The 17,104-nt window shown below is 48.6% G+C and overlaps 1 protein-coding gene across 9 annotated transcripts in view; it reads left to right on the plus strand.

Moving 5' to 3' along the window:
- Mical2 (microtubule associated monooxygenase, calponin and LIM domain containing 2) overlaps positions 1-17,104 on the plus strand; it is a 191,101-nt gene that overhangs the window by 38,183 nt on the left and 135,814 nt on the right. For 8 of the 9 annotated variants that reach the window (XM_076550354.1, XM_076550361.1, XM_076550364.1 and 5 more), the window contains exon 3: positions 6,971-7,244. In XM_076550354.1, the coding sequence (XP_076406469.1) occupies positions 6,981-7,244 (264 nt within the window). In that variant the 5' untranslated portion in view covers positions 6,971-6,980. Of the gene's footprint in view, positions 1-6,904; positions 7,245-17,104 lie in introns of all 9 variants that reach the window. The other variant, XM_076550385.1, reaches the window with a different exon arrangement.

A 17,104-nucleotide genomic window follows, 5' to 3' on the forward strand; every position in this document is an offset into this window, starting at 1 on the left:
TGCTGTGGAAAGACATGACCCGTGGGTTTTTATTGTTGTTAATGCTATTGTTACTTTTTAGATTATTTGAGAAAGTGTCCCCTTATATAGCTCAGTCTGGTCTAGAACTCACTTTATAGCTGAGGCTGGCTTTGAACTTCTGAGAACCCCCTCCCTTAGCCTTTGGAGTACAGGCATTGCAGGTGTGAACTACCATGCCTGGCTAAGGACACATCTCTTTGGAAGGGGCCCTGCCGCACTGCCCTTAGGGCCCTGTGGTCAAGGAAGTAGAGATGCTGGACAGGAATTTACTTGCTGAGATTTGAACCTCACTAGTCCTCTCGCTGGCAGGGCTTCATGCAGGACTGCTCTTTCTTTTCTGGAGGAAACAGCCAGTGTTGTGATCCAGGTGGGCACTGGTGACTGAGCCCTGAATGCCCAGCACTGAGTATAGCTGGGAAAAGCTTGAGGCCACATCTTAGCTAAATAAGACGAGCCAGGGAAAGATATTCCTGGATTTGGGGCATGTCAACAGGAAGGAGTTACTTGAGTTGTGCATGTGTCATGTAAAACATCTGGGGACTAGATAAAGATGCACTAAGCCTTCCTTGTTCGGGATGCTCTAACTGAGGAAGCCATGCCCAAGAATGTCACAGGCTACATAATTTAACCGGTGTAACTGGGGACATGAGCAAGTACACATGCTATTTCTGTTACATGGCACCCACCCGTGGAGGCTGAAAGTGTAGGTCTCACTATGAGAGCTGGCTTGGCTCCCCTCTCAGCCTGTTCTGTATCTGCCCACGTGGGTCCAATGAGGCTACTTATGCTGGAACCTCCACTTTCCCTGTCAATCACAGGCAGTTGAATGAGCGTGTGGATGTGTGAAGGGGTTTGTATAGCACTAAACACCCCAGCAGGGCTGAGAGAAGTAGGGTAGGCAGCAACTGAAACTTAGCCTTCCCCACATGGGGATTCTCCTAGAAGGCTCTGAAGAGAGGTTCAGCAGTACTAGTTGGAGATGGGGGAGTGTAGCCAGAAATTCTTATGGAAGAAAAATTTAAATATACATATATACATGATACACACACACACACACACACACACACACACACACACACACACACATACCCATGTATGCTCATAGATACACACTCACAGATACATAAACACATGTAAAACAGCTACCATGAATAGCAAAGTTATACAGTCAAGGAAGAGATGGACAAGTTTTGAGACAGCCTCTTCTTTTCTTATGATCAGAGAGAGAGAGAGAGACAGAGAGAGAGAGAGACAGAGAGAGAGAGAGAGAGAGAGAGAGAGAGAACAACATACAGGCTTGTTGTTGGAACTCCTGGGTGAAGGTACCTGGTGGGCAATGACCTTGGAAAATGCTGGCTAGCTGTTGTTCCCTCTTCTTGCTGCCTCCTGGCATGTACAGGACATAGGTAGTAAGACCCTGGAGGGTGGAGACTGGGAACTGATTCTCTGGTGCATCCTGGTGCCTGGCATTGTGTGTGGCTCAAGACCGTAGTGCATGGAGGCCAGGAAGTGGTAAAGTGTGAGACTACTTCAAACCAGACCACAGGCACCGCTGGAGAAGGAGGAATGGACCTGGAAGGCCGGGAACAAGTAAGTGGACAGGATCGTGGGGCAAGAGCAGGAGTGGAAAGCCAGGACCCACTGTGGACTGGAGGGTCCTCCAGTGCTCACCCAGGGTGTGGGGGAGGGACGGGGGGGGGCAGGTTTTCCCAGCCCCGTTGCAGCTGGGGGTCAGGTTAGTATTGTTACACACACCTCTGGGTGTCTTCCCTTCCTAGAGAGGTTCCAGGCAGGGTGAATAGAAAGGACTTCTACCTCCTGTGGGTGAGCCCTAGGTTGAGATCAGGCAGCGAAGACACTGTGGCTGGACAATGGCTCTCTCCAGGGCTGCCAGATCTCTGAGGCCAGGGCCCAGGTTGGAGGCCTAGAAGCCAATGCACACCCCACTATGGAAGTGATTAAGATGGGCAATGCCTGGTGGACACAGAGCACAGAACACGGAAACATGGCTGGCCCTTCAGTCCCCTTCTACCTCAGAGTTCCCTTTTATTTCTAGAACTAGGCTTGAACCCAGGGCCTCACACATGCTAGAAAAGTCTACTGTTGAGCTGCTCCCCCGGCCTCTTTTCAGTTTTTATTTTGAAACAGGGTCTTACTAAACTGCCCAGGCTGACCTTGAACTAACTATAGCCCAGAGGGACTTCAAAATTGCCATCCTCCTGCCTTAGCTTCTTGAGTAGCTAGGCCTGTGCTACCAGGCTTGGAGTTGCTCCCAGTTTATGTTGGCTGCCTAGCACCCAGAGAAATGGAGGGCCAGATGGGAAGTTGGGGTTTCAGGCCACCTGTGGGGACCAGGGCTTCCTGCCCTTGCTGGGCTCCACAGAGACCTAGCCGGAAGGGAAGTGTTTCCTACCACACCCCAGCTGGCTTTTGCCTCAGCTTAGGGATTAGGTGGCTGTGACTGATTTTCTGCAGTATAGGAGGCTAACGGGTTGCTGGTGTTTCCCATTCTCGCGGAGGACAGGGAGACACCCCTGTCACTGCTGAAACTTCCCCAGAGACCCCTTGCTACAGCAGACCCGAGAGACGAGGAGCACAGGTTGGCATGAAAAGGACACGAGGATGTATTCTTAGGTTGCAGTGACCTTGAAACAGATCTTGTCCCCGAGGGTGGGGCCGAGGGTTGAGTGTCTCTCCTGGACATGGCTACCCGTGTCCCTCCCCAGGCCTCCATAGGTTTTCAGGAACTCCACCTTTCCCCCCCCCAAGACATTGTCATATTGACCATCAGGTCAGTGGGGCTCAGAGCATACAATGGAAGTTCTAAATATGAATACACAGGCCAGCCTGGGCTCAGGAGTCCCATCGCTTAGATGGAGAGGGGCACGAGGTCTCTGCACAACCTTTGACCTTGTCTCCCAGGTGCCGTGGGCTGAGGCCATCACTTTGCTGTCACCTGCAGTACAGGCTCTGATGTTCATTTTTGATGGTCAGAGGCAGAAGGTGGCAATGTCTCTGTGACTCAGGAAGTCACATAGGCAGGAAAGCTGAAAAAAACCACAAATAAGGGACTCGGTCAACAAAGCCGAACTACTTCAGGCTATTCTTGGAAACGACACATCACATCTTGTTTCTTCCCAGAAAATGCAAAACCCTGCATATTTCTAGCTAGTTGGTTCTATTTCTATTACATCTCAAACTCCAGAGAGGCAACATCTGGGCGGTGGTTAAAAAGGCAGGCTACCAAGAACCAGCCACGAGGAGCCTCTGATTGAAGTATTCTTTTTTTTGAGACTCTGTGCTCTCGTGTAGCTCAGGATGGTCTTGGACTCACTTTGTAGCCAAGGATGACCTTGAGCTCCTGCCTAATCTCTCTGCTTCTACCTTGAAAGCACTGTGATTATAGGCTTGGACCACCAGGCTTAACTCTGCTTTAACAATTTTTGAGCTTTGTCATTTGGGACTGGTGAGAGTGTTCCCCAGAGGTCGTGAACCCACAAACCTCTAAGAAATGGAAGCTCGTAGTACTAGGCAGGCCCCTGACCAACATTGCATGTGTGCACTCTGTGTTTTCGGTTCGTTATCAAAACTCCCTGGGTGAGATTCCCCCTTGACATATGGGGAAATGGAAACTGGCCAATTCAGTGATTTGCTCAAGACTAATGGCTAAGAAGGTTGCTCAGCCCTAGATCTTCTGAACTGATGCTCTTGGCTTCTAGGGTTTTTGTTTTATTTTATTTAAGACAGGGGTCTTCCAGTGTAACCCAGGCTGGCCTAACATGCTTCTGCCTCCCAAGAGCTGAGACTACTGGAATGTGCCTTGTCCCATAGTTTTAAGGTTTATGTAATGTCTTGACATAGGAAGCTAGTCTAGCAGGGTTTGGGGGTTTTGCTTATGTTTTGTTTTTTCGGTTCTGGGGCTCAAATCCAGAGTCTGTGCATGCTAGGCAAATGCTTTGGGAAGCCAGTCTAAACCATGAATTATGCTTCTTTTTAAGTTGCTGTTTGAGCCCTTGAAAGACTAGCACTAGTTACAAGGCCAGCAAACCCTAAGTACATCCCAAAGCTGATTGTATCTCTCTCTTGTGAATCTGTGTTGTGAGAAGTATTGTCTCCATCTTACAGACAAGAACACTGAGGCTGCCTACTGAGATGACTTACCTCATGTCCCACAGCTGGCAAGCTTGAGACCAGACTCAGACACAGGTTTCCTTGACTAAATAAATGCTCTGATGTTCCCACAGCGACAGCCACCTTCATGCGACAGTGCCGTCTTAAAGCAGTATGACTTGGCAATCCAGTCTTTAAAAATATGGAGACTGTTTAGATCCAGGGAGGCATGTTCAAGCCTGGTACAGTGGGGCTCGTGTCCAAAGCCAGAATTAGCTCCTCCCATGGGCCCTCTACCTCCCCTTCTCTTATCGCACCCCAGATAAGAGCCAGTTCTGGAGTTCTCACACCCCCAGACCCTTGTACCGCCTTTGCCTCATCCTCTCTTGGAGTCCAAGATTTAAGTGGTTTCAGGAGAGAGAGAGAAGACAAGTTCTTCAGGTTTGTAAATTGTCTCCCGGGAGCCAGATCTGGCTTGATACTTGCCAGTGGTGTGCAGTTGTAGACAGATTTTAGACGGGAAACTGGGAGTGGAGAGTGGGTTTGGCTATAACGTGTTACGTGCATTACATATGTTAACACACATGCCCAGCACTTCCTGGACCCGTGGTTATCATCCGTCTCTTAGAAGAAACCGAGTCTTGGCATTAAGTGGCTTGTGTGAGGTCAATGTGCCAATGAAGGGGCTCTGCACACCTGCTCCCATATCTCCAAGGTCACCCCACTCCAAGGTCAGTCCATCCTTAGCAGGGATTATAGGGTTACACTAGAATCCTGGGTGCCTTGTTTTGTCTTCCAGCTACCCTCCACCCCCTCGTTCAATGCCACACTGTTGTGCTTCCAAAGATAGATAAGTCTGGGAATGTGAACACACTCAGAGAAGCAGGTGAGTCCCACTTTCTTTGGGTGCTCTCTGGGGGGCAAGTATGGCATGCAGAGAAAGATGAGACATGGGAGGTCACAGTGCTCATGTGAGATGCCAAGCAAGTGCCGGGGATGTTAGAGGAGCTAAGGGAGCCCAAGGGAAGGAATTCATGTCTCCTCCAAGACAGGGCACTGGCATTGCCGGTCCGGTCCTCTCCACTTGTGTAACTTGCTGGGCGGCATGGATCGGGGTAGCCAGGTAGGCCCTCCTAAAGGATGGGCCTGGCCAACATATGCAAGTTAAGACCTCGCACAGGAATGGGGTTTAATCTCCATATGAGCCCGGTGCCAGGCACAGAGATGCTCTCAGGGGAGCAGTAGGCGAGGATAGGCTCCCACGTGAGCCATGTATATCCCTTGGCCTGGAGGAGATACTCCATGGTGGATCTCAGGACCCCTAATCTACCACTTTTGCAGGAATCTTGAGCTGCTGACACCTTGAATCGGCTGTTGCTGTAACTCTACCAGCTCTTTCCAGACTCATGCCTCTGAACGGTGTCTCACTGGCCCGTAATGTCCACTCTTCTATCTTGTCCTGAAACCCTCCTCCTTCCTGCAACAGAAGCAATCTGGCATTTCCTGGGGACTTCTCCTGCTTCTCTGAGCTGAGCACCCCCAGGCTCTTTGTTTGGACAAAGTGCCCTTTTGCCCATTGTTCTGTCTTCTTCCCCGATGGGGTCTCTCTCTCTGCATGATCCATCTCTGTATTCCCGGCACCCAGTGCGATACTGACATTTGCCAAGGCACCAGAAACTGTTGTGGATGAATCAGAAATTAGAGGAAAAGATACACAGCCTCCTGACTGCTTTGGGTATTTTGAAACCAAGCTCCGATCCAGATGTGCCCTTCATAGATGATCCTATCTGGAGAGTGTGAAGCTGCCTGGGAGCCTTCTCCTCTGTGTGTTGTCCAGTCTCCCATTGCCAGGCTCCTCAGCACCCCAACAGTTGGCCAGTCCAAAGCCCTCACATTGGCCTTCTTGCACTAACTATACATTTTGAGAGAAAAAAATAGCTTTGCTTTGAAGAAGTGGCTTTTCTTCATTTTCATTTCTTTGAAGCTGAAATGACTTCCCTAAGAAATGCTTGAGGTTAGAATGGCACAGAGAGAGGGAGGCGGGGAGTATGTCCCAAACCCAAACAATTTCAGCGATGTGAATGAACACCCCCCCCCCCCCCCCCCCGCCCATTGCATGTCTCCTCCATCGGTCCAAGCACTTGTTCAAACAGCTCCCTGCTTGGTCTTGCACAGAACAGGCTCCTTTCACTATTGGCAAAGAAAAAGCCATGTGACTCTGTCTTCTGGTTGTCTGACTGAGGTAGATGGTGTGCTTCCAGCAGATTCCAGTAACAGAAGTTCTAAGGGGAAAAAAACCTCACCCCAGGGTAAATCAGTGAAAAGGATCAGGAAGCCTGAGGGAAGATGGTCTATGGGGTTTTTGCCTGTGCACTGACATAATTTTAACTAAGTTGAATTCCTGTTAATCAATTTGTAGCACCAAGAATGATATAGGTTGTCCACAGGGGCTAAACCGACTGTTCCATTCTGGCCTTTTCCTTTTCCTACTCGCTGTTTTTAGAGCCATCTGACTTGCGGCATATTGCCTGGGTCCTGTTGACATTCTCTGGAGTATATTTATATAGCTTTGTGCAATCTGCAGTTCTCCAGCCAGGGAAAGGATTGGGGGCTGGGGAGAGAGGTTGCCAGCAAGGCGTCATGCCAGGCTAGAAGGTACATTGGACCTTCTCCAAATAAGGTCCAGGTGGAGCGGTGAGCACGCGGCATCAAGATCAGCCCTTTAGTCCCTTTAAAGGACATGAGACTCACCTGTCACCGCCTTCCTTTGCAGGTGTGACACTTTCCCAGCACTTTATGGTAGCCCTCTCTGACCCCTCCACACCACTGTTCCACACAGCTCCTGAACCATGGGAGAAAATGAGGATGAGAAGCAGGCCCAGGCCAGCCAGGTCTTCGAGAACTTTGTGCAAGCTACCACATGCAAAGGCACGCTCCAGGCCTTCAACATCCTCACCTGCCTCCTGGATCTAGATCCACTGGACCATAGAAACTTCTACTCTCAGCTCAAGTCCAAGGTGAACACCTGGAAGGCCAAGGCTCTATGGCACAAACTGGATAAGCGCGGCTCCCACAAGGAATACAAGCGAGGGAAAGCCTGCATGAACACCAAGGTAAGGGGGACCCCCACAGACATTCCCCATGGGACGGGGAGCTGGAGAACTAGTGTCACCTTGCCACTTGCAGGTTCTTAATAGATGTGCCTGTGGGTGCTATCTGGTAGTTCTCAGGGGAAGGCTTCCTTTGTCTGGAAGGGGTGCCATGAAGTTGATCCTATTGTGGTGGCCACATCTCCCGCTTTGCACCTTCCCCAAGGGAGGGAACCAAAAGCAAAATGGAGACATGAAGCAAATGCCACCATTGTATCTCCTACTTTTCCTGTCTCTACACCCCTGCTGCCTGTGGGCCCTGTTCTTTATTGAGCAACTTCTGTATACAAGGTACCTTTTGTCCCATTTGAGCCCACTGGACACCTGCCGTAGGTCTTTGAACTGCTTTAGAGGTGTGTAGACTAAGAAAACAATTGTTTTACCTGGGTTCATACTTGTAGAAGGCATGGTGGCGCTGTCTGATTCTGTCGCTTAAGCACCGTGCTACCTGCGCTGTGTCCTTTAAGTGCTTGTCTACTGGTAGCAAACATTTTAGAGAGACTCCTGTTTGTTTTTGTTGTATGGGGTGTGGGTGGGAGTGGGTGCACTTGCCTGTATGTGTGCATGTGAGGCCAAGGGTCAACTTCAGGCATCTTCTTCTATTCTCTACATTAGTCTTTTGAGACAGGCTCTTCCACTGAGCTGAGAGCTTGGTATTTCAGCTAGATTGGCTGGCCAGTGAGCCCCTGGGATCCACCTGTTTCTGTCCCCTCAATGCTGGGCTTGCAAGTGTCTATCTCCATGCCTAGCTTTTACATGGCAGCTGGGGATTGGAACTCGGATCCTCAAGCTTGTGCAGCAAGCTTTCTGCCCACTGAGCCATCTCCCCATCCTGACTCCCTGATTTTCATTAATAGCTATAATAGTCTCTGGTCTTTTCTTCTTAACTTCTCCTTGCCCCTTCCCCAGGATCTGTGTCGCACCTGCAGATAGTCCCCATAAACTGGTTGTGTCCCCTGTGGCCTGTGATTGGCAGCATCAGTGAACCTAGGGCCCAGAGCATCACACCTCTGACATCTCCGACATGTCACCACCCCACAAGCTGTGAAAGCTGAGATTCATTGCCAGCCCCAGAGGACTGTCGCTGGTAGAGATCCAGGCTGTGTGTTTAGGTTAATGTTGAATGCACGGTATTTAGACCTCTCGGGAGGTAGCTCAGCAGAGCCCATGGAATTCTAGTCTGTGCCAATCCCAGGATGAGAGGATTGAACTCTCCATAGCAATGGAGCCTGTTGTGTCTTTGTTTTGGTGATGGGGAGTGGTTGAGGCCCCCGTGGGATACGGCTGCTTTCCATTGCCCCAGGGGGACAGCTGCCAAGCTCCTGAGTCCCAAAGCACCAATGTGCAGAGTACAGGAAAGCGGCCCAACTGTACTAAAACCATGTGCACTTCAACTCTGAGGAGGAGAGCAGCCCCCTGCTCACTCCCCCCATGCTGGTCCAAAACTTGCCATGCTCTAGCCTCAAGCAGAAGACACCAGGGTGGCAAAGGAAGAGGGAGAAGACAGATGCCTTGGGTGCCCCTCCACTCCCACCAATGCCTCCTTTCAAAGTTGTTATAATTTCCTGGTTCATGGATCCCTGGGGATTGGGGGAGGGTGGGATGCAGGAGGCTTCAGAGTTACCTTTTCAATCATTGTATATGGTGGCTTTCTTTTTAAAAGGACCCCATGTATGGTCTTTGCAAACCTCAAGAAAATCATAAGGAAGGTACCTTAGAAAGAAGTTGTGTGGTCACTATTTGACACACTCTCTCTCATGGAGGATTTCTCTGGAACTGTTAGCCCAGGGTGACTTTGAACTCATGGCAATCCTCTTGTCTCGGTGCTAGGATTAGAGGTGTGAGTCACCTTGCCTAGCAGAACTGTTTTATTAGGAAGTGGCATCGCCCAGGTGGCTGATCCAAAGGTGAACCTTCTGAGGAAGCCAGCCTGCAGGGCAGGAGAGGAAGGCTGGCTAACATGATGTCTTTTGTTTTGAGTCAGGGTCTCATATAGTGCAGACTGGCCACAAACTCACTATGTACTGGTGGCTGGCCTTGAACCCCTGATGTTTCGCATCCACCTCCTGATTGCTAAGCTTACTAGCATGCACTTCCATGTCTGGCTCCGAGGGTGTGCCTTGAAAAATCACCAGCCAGAGGGTGGCTTGTCTTGTCTGGCCAGTCCTATTTTACAAGCTCTAGTGGCTTGAAGCAGCTGAGTCCTCACACCTTGTGGCTGACAGACACTATGTGTACCTGAGATACAAAGAAAATGAGAACATCTTTGGTTAGCGGGGCTTTAGTAAGTAGTAGTACTTGAGTTGAGCTTGAGTTGATAAGCCTTGGTGAGGAGGAATAAAGGCTTTTCGAATGTGCGAGAGTCTATCTTATTAAAACTGCCTGGCTGGGGAGTGGAAGGGTCTGAACAGGCACTGGCAGTCTAAGAGACTCTGGGAGGTCACTATGCTGGTCTTTTCAGCACCCCAACTCACACCAGTCAAACCGGGAGGAAAACCATTCAGTAATGGAGGCAGGACGGTTCATCACGCAGTCTTTCCCATCCTTTCTCCTTCCATCCATGTTGGATATGTTGCTCTGTTCTGCTGTAATGTGGGCAGGTTTCTCTCCTCCTGGAATGTCTGGGTCCCATCTTGACAGGTCTGTGACCCCAAAAGGTACATCTTTCTCGTGCAACTCAGTAGTGGATTTTTGATTACCCTGCCTCTGGATTCATAATGATCAAATCCAGGAAACCTGGCTACTGTAATTGTCAGCCCTTCCAAGCATCACATGATTGACACGAGGGTAGAGCAGCTTCCCCAGGCCAGGAGCTCAGACAAACACAGGTGTTTTCCACATCTACTAGTTACTTTTCTCTGGTCAGGCCCTCCCATACCTGATTCATGCATGGGTGATGGGTATTCAGCTCTAAGAAGCCATGCTGCTGTTCTCGTGAGTCAAGCCAAACCACAGAAGATGGGTCCCACCTGTCCTCCCACGTGACAGACACTGACTTGTTCACACAGCATGTTTATATTTTCTTTGACATAATAGTTTATGCTTAGCATCAGCCAGATAAGAAATACTAGACCTTAGCAAACATGTGGTTGATCATAAATGCTGTTCCAGATAATGCAGGTGCATTGAATGCCTGGCTTCATTAAAGCTCCCAGTTAGCCACGGGAATGAGTATGAACAAATGTAATTTGTCCTGACCCCTTCTTTGTATTGAGGGGAACATGATCCAGTACCATCTGGAGTTGATTTGGGCTTACCAGCCCCCCACCTGTACGTGCTAAGTTCTGTGGTTGCTTCCAAATCCCTAACCACACATGCCTGCATGTACTGCTGGCAATGGCCGGAGGGCCAGGACCTATGAGAAGAACTACAGTGGAGGTACCTAGAAGTGAAAATGACCTAGCAGGTCTCCAGAGCACTGGCCCAAGTGTGCATTGCCTAATTTAGCCTGAGATAGTTGTTTATGACCTATTAATATTTATGAGGGCTTCATTAGGCACTTCATAATTCATTCCCTGGGTGTGGCTCTGGATAAGAATGGGGTGAACCAAGGATCATATCATATGAACTCTCTTGAGATTGATGCCACCTTTGCACTAGGGCCACACCTGGCTCAGCTGTGACATCCAAGTGGGTAGGTATTACGCCAGGCCCAGATGAGCCTGCAATATGTAATTTGGTATGGAGCTGTCACACCCCCAAATCCATGCACTTATGTAATTCTAGAAGCAGTGCAAGAGAATAGTGTTCTCGTCATCTGGCAGGTGACATGTGGGGGGCGGGGCACAGGCAGGGAGCCACAGCTGTTTCGCGGGAGCCAGTGAGTAGCTCTGCTAGGGTTCAGGCTATCATGGTTTGCCCCAGCAGCAGGTGTTTGTAGATCCCTGCACCTTAGCTAGGCATCCAATAGTAAAGATGGTTGAAAGATGCTTAAGAAGGTATTAATCAGCCAGGTGATGATGGCGCACGCCTTTAATCCCAGCACTCAGGAGACAGAGGCAGGCAGATCTCTGTGAGTTTGAGGCCAGCCTGGTCTACAGAGTGAGTTCCAGGACAGCCAGGGCCGTTACACAAAGAAACCCTGTCCCCAAAATCAACAACAGACAAGAAGGCATTAATCTACCTTTTACACAGTGTTTGAAGCCAGCTGTCAAACACTGCCAGTGAGATGCTGAGGTGGTTCAGTGGATAAAGGCACTTGTCATGCAAGCCTGGTGACCCGAGTTCAATTCCTGGAGCCCACGTAAAGGTAGATGAAGAGAACCAGCTGCACCAAGATAACTTCTGACCTCCACACACATCCCACGGAACACATCCCCCAACACACAATAATAATAGTAAATTTAAATTATATTAAAAAAAGACGTAGTTTTCAAGTTATATGTGGCTGCCCATGCCTGTAATCCTTACACAAGGGAGGTAGTGGCAGGAGGACCAGTTCAGGGTGAGCCTGGGCTACATGAGGCTTTGTCTTTAAAAAAAAAAAAAAGTTCTCACCTGAGCTTTTTATGATGGAGACAGGAATGTAATTACTTCCTTATTCATCTACATATTTGATAATTCACAAGATGAGTGTTACGGAGCTAGTACTATATACCAAACGCTTATCTAGGTACCTGTAAATACTTCTGTAGTTCTGCAGGCCTCTTTACTATCTCTCTGCTTTTCTCTGTCAAATAAGAATAACAGTGGGTCTGTTTCACAGTGACTTTTAGGGTTAAATACAGTCACCCTGTGGAGTCCTGCAGTGTTGCCTTCCACATAGCTAATGATCAGCAAACACTGAGCCATCCCAATCGTTACCATCCAAGAGCTGTGAGAGGGGTGTGTGCTCCAGTATGCCAGGATACAGGAAAACAAATGACTAACTGGCTGGGGTAGTCTGGAAATGGTTCCTGGAGGAGGGTGGATGGTGTGGGAGTTTACCAGGTAAGCAGGGCTCTGTCTTGTAGAGCTAAGGACAGAAAGAAGAAAGACAATCTAGAAAGAGGCATTGCTTGTGCAATGGGAAGGAAAGGGGAGAGGGGATGTGTAGCTAGAGTTTTTCTGGCTGGCCCACAGTCAGGACAAATCTCTGTCACCTGCCAGTCCCACAGCCGCTCAGACCCAACCAAGTAAACACAGAGACTTATATTACTTACAAACTGTATGGCCATGGCAGGCTTCTTGCTAACTGTTCTTATAGCTTAAATTAATCCATTTCTCTAAATCTATACCTTGCCACGTGGCTTGTGGCTTACCGACATCTTCACATGCTGCTTGTCATGGCGGAGGCTGGCAGTGTCTCCCTGCCTTAGCCTTCTGCTTCCCAGAATTCTCCTCTCTCCTTGTTCCACCTACTTCTTGCCTGGCCACTGGCCAATCAGTGTTTTATTTATTGACCAATCAGAGCAATTTGACATACAGACCATCCCACAGCAGGGATGGGAAGAGCCTGAGGAAGTAGGATGGATGGATGAATGAGAGGATGAGAAAAGACCTCCTGCTTTAGGGCCAGGCTACAAGGAAGGAGGACCATGAGCAAAGAACCCTCACCTTAACCTCCCTATGGACACCCCACCACCTAGTCCGGAACTCCTTCTAGCACCTTCCCGAGCTTGCTCTCTAACACCAGGTGATCATTGCAGGCCAGCAGGCATTGTCTACCTTGCAGAAAAACACACTTGCAGAAAATGGCTCAAGGACCCCTGTCCCAACCAGAGATTGGGGACAGCTGACATGATGAAAACAAAGCCCTCTTACACTATCACTGTGGAGGGATGAGTATGCATTTGGGGAGCATCCAGCTGGGTTGGCACACACCATTTCTTCCCCGATATGACCTTGCCTCATGGCCGCCTCAGCTCCCCATGTAGATCCCATGCCCTGGTTCTCACACGTGACCCAGCTTGCCATGTGGCTCCTGCACTGCCCAAGTGAAGTCCCTGGGAAGGCCTGCAGCTGAGAGGAGGAGAGGAAGTTAGGAGTGAAAGGGGTAAAGTTGGGAGCTCCCAGCTGCTATCTCCTGCTTGGATAAGCCTATCAGACATTCCTGATGTCTGAAGTCACACACACACACAGGGGCTGATGCAGGTCAAGTGCCTCTTTGCCTAATATGGACAGGTACAGGCAGCCTCACAGGACTGGTAAGGCAGAGGCGGTTCTGTCTCTGGGCTGTGAGATTCTGTACTCTGCAGAAGAACTAGTTGAGGAAATTCTGGATCTGCCCACTCACCTGGCCAGAGACAGCTGACCCTGCTACTGGACGGACCAGCCTGGAGATGGAAGGTGATGCTCACTGCCACACCGTTACCTATCTCAAGGAAGCACACAAGTCTACCCAAGGCCACTTCCTGACGATATTTTACTGAGGAGAAAACCCTCTCTCTTTGTCCTAGCTTCATATAAAATCTAATGTCTGGATCCACTGTGATTTGCTTTGTGGAGATACAGTCAGCACTATGTATTTGCGAGTTCTGTATCTATGGATTCAACCAATTACAGATCAAATAATAATAATAATTTTGTCTGTCCTGAACAAACATGGATTTTTTTCCTTGTTATTCCCTAGATGATACAATAAAAAAACTATTTACATGGCATTTGCATTTTATACATGATCTAGAGATGACTTAAAGTGTATGAGAAGATATGCACAGGTTACATGCAAACATGACACACCATTTTATTCAAGAGACTTGAACATCGCAGATTTTGGTATCTGTAGGGAAGCAATAAAGGCCTCCTAGAACCCTGGATACTGAATAATAACTACATTTAAATACACTTTCTTTTTAAAGGAAAAGCTAATTGAGCTGGGGATATAGGTACAGTGCTTGCCCAGCATGCATGAAACCCTGGGTTCTATCCTTAGCATACCATAAACGAGGCATGCTGTAACAGGACTGTTATCCCAGCACTCAGGACACAGGGGGCAGGAGGATCAGAAGTTCAAGGTCATGCTCAGCTACATAGCCAATTTGAAGCCAGCCTAGGCTACGTGAGACCCTGTGTCAAAGAAAAGAAAAAGGGAAGCTAGTTTTCATTCATTAAAAAGCTGGGCTTGGCGATGGCTCTTGCCTTTAATCCCAGCACTTGGGAAGTAGGCAGATCTCTGAGTTCAAAGTCTAGGCCAGTCAGGGCTACACAGTGAAACCCTGTCTCAAAAAAAGAAAAGCATGTTGAAGTTGATAAGTTGCTTTTTTCTGAAGCTATCCCAGGTGAGCCGCGGTAGTCCCAAGGCTGTAGGAGGAGCTTTTAGAGGTGGCCCTGCTAATCCTTTTGCTTGTTTATCACAGCACCTGCCCACATTTGCCTCTGAGCATCTCTCCCCTGGGAGGCAGGGACAGTGATTGCAGCCACTTCTGGGCCTTGGCTAGCCTCTGTGACTCAAGGAGCTCCCAAGGTGTGTAGGGAATTAGTAGCCCATTAGTAGGTCTGCAAGACGGGAGAGGAGCCTTCCTTTTTCTGGGAGAAACTCTTCTTGCAGTCCCTGACCCACCCAGAGTTGCACTCTAGATGAGACTCTGGCCAGATTATCCAAATAACTGGATGTCTGGGTAGGGCAGGAGGCGAGACTGGAGGGTTGAAAGCTGTGCCTCCCACATGGGAATTGCTGCCTGGCTCCAGCCTTTCTTGCTTCTTGAGACTCTTGCTTCTCCTTGTTGTTGTTTTCCATTGAAAAAAGAAAGAAGAAGATGATGAAGCAGTAATACGAGGGAGAGGGGGAGGGGGAGGAGGAAAGCCTTGGGGATGGGTATTTTCCATAGCAAGGAGTTCTTCTGTGGGGCAGCTACCCGGAAGTACATCAGGCTCAGCCTTTAAGTTGTTCTCTTACTGAGTCAATGAGGATTGTGTTTAGCTACAAGTAACTGTAAAATAGTCACAAATAGCCATGGGGACTAAAGGAAAGGCGTGGTTTTTAAAGCAGGAATTGAGGGCAGAGGTGGCCACCTGAGGAGCAGTAGCTGGAGTCTCTGGGCCAGCTCTGCCTGAGAGCACTATGATGTGAGCCACACTGAAAAAGTACAAGGAAGTGGTGGAATGATTTATGAAATTTATTTTTACTTTATGTGTATGTGTTTTGCCTGCATGTGTTTGTGTGCCACATGTGTGCAGTGCCCAAGGAGTCCAGAAGAGGGCATCAGATCCCCCAAAATTGGAGTTACAGATGTTTGTGGTTGCCATGAGCATGCTGGAAACTGAACTTGAGATCTCGGAAGAGCAGAAAGTGCTCTTAACCTCTGAACCATCTCTCCAGACTGGCGAAATAACTTTAAAAACATACACACAAGGGCTGGCCTTGAACTCCTGATGCTCCTGCCTGCACTTCAGAGTTCTGAGGTTACAGGCATGCAACGCCTCACCCAGTACCAGTTTATTTCTAAATTTTTTCCACACTCTAAGTAGAAATTCTGAACCCACTGGTAGTAACTCCGGCTCGCCCACCCTGCCCTTTCGCTGTGATTTTTCCTGTTTGGGGTATTTCATAGAAGGGAATCAGACATTTGCCATTTTGTATTTGGCCATTTCAGTCACCATAATGATTTCAAGAGTGGTTCATGGGACAGCATGCATTCAGACTCCGTTCTTTTGTGTCTTCCATTCTAGTTAGACCTTTCATTTAACTCAAACGTATCTGGAATATTATTGTTTTGATAAACAATAACTATAACATTTATTTACAATGTATCTTACATTTTTTTAGTACCAAGTCTTCAAATATCTAATATTTTTACCATTACAGGACTTCTCAGTTTAGATACCAAATATTGGTTAGATATCCTTGTTATAGGGAGGTGAGGAGTATCTGGGAGGAGACGGTAGAGGGGAAGCTGTGATCAGAATATATTTTATGGAAATAACTATTTTTAATAGAAAAAGAAAAAAAATCCTTGCAGGAGATGGGCCAGAGAGTGTGGGTACCATGCAGAACTGGCCTTTTTACCCTGTGAGATGCAAAGTCACAGGGGACTTCTGGGTACCAGTTCACCTGATTTACTTCCTCCTGGAAGAACTTGTGATATCCCAGGGGTACTAAACATAGATTAACAGTTGTCCCTGAGTGACACCTTGGCTGGCCTGAGGATTTCATAGTGGCCTGTGTTCTTGTGTCCAGGTAGTGGCTTGCTTTCACAGCATGCCTGCAGGTCATGGAAGTGAGGGAAGGCAGCCCTGCCTCCGCAGAGGTCAGGACGGGTCTGGGTGCTGCTGGGAAGTCTTATAGTCCTGTAGTGTCCTGTAGTGTCGAGCTGGGAAGGACCATGATTGTGCTTCATTCATCCACTGCTCATCTCTTGTCACTGCCAAAGCACCAAGTGTCTGTCTGGACTAGAAGAAAGGCTGTCCACAACTTTTCTTTTGTCCCATCTGATAGGCGTTGAGGTAACAGGCACACACCACCACACACAGTTTACATAGATCACCAGGCAAACTCTATCAGTAGTTCCACACACACACACCCCTCGGTTTTCTTGTAAAACCATAAAGTTTAGATCTTTGAGCCACTTTGAGTCCAATTTTACGTGTGGAGTTAGGTGGGCCGTGGTTAAACTTTTTTCCAGCCTCTTTTCTTTCTAAAGTTGTCATTGTCCTTCTTCTCCCTAGTGAATACTCTGTCCTCTGAGGGTGTGTTGATGCATCTTTTAGCCCCTGGATGTGACTTCTCAAAAAACATCTCGGCCACAGTCACCTGCGTGCTACTTTTGGATGGCCTTTTATTGCGCAAAGGTCACCCCAGCCAGTCCTTTGCTAGGCAAGGCCTCCATGGACAACCAACTTCCTATTTCTACAGCAGCAGTGAGAATAGGCTGCCCTGACCCTGCAACTCCCCACTGTAATAAACT

The sequence above is a fragment of the Peromyscus maniculatus genome, chromosome 1 (genome assembly GCF_049852395.1).
Source record: "Peromyscus maniculatus bairdii isolate BWxNUB_F1_BW_parent chromosome 1, HU_Pman_BW_mat_3.1, whole genome shotgun sequence".
Classification (NCBI taxonomy): Eukaryota; Metazoa; Chordata; class Mammalia; order Rodentia; family Cricetidae; genus Peromyscus; species Peromyscus maniculatus.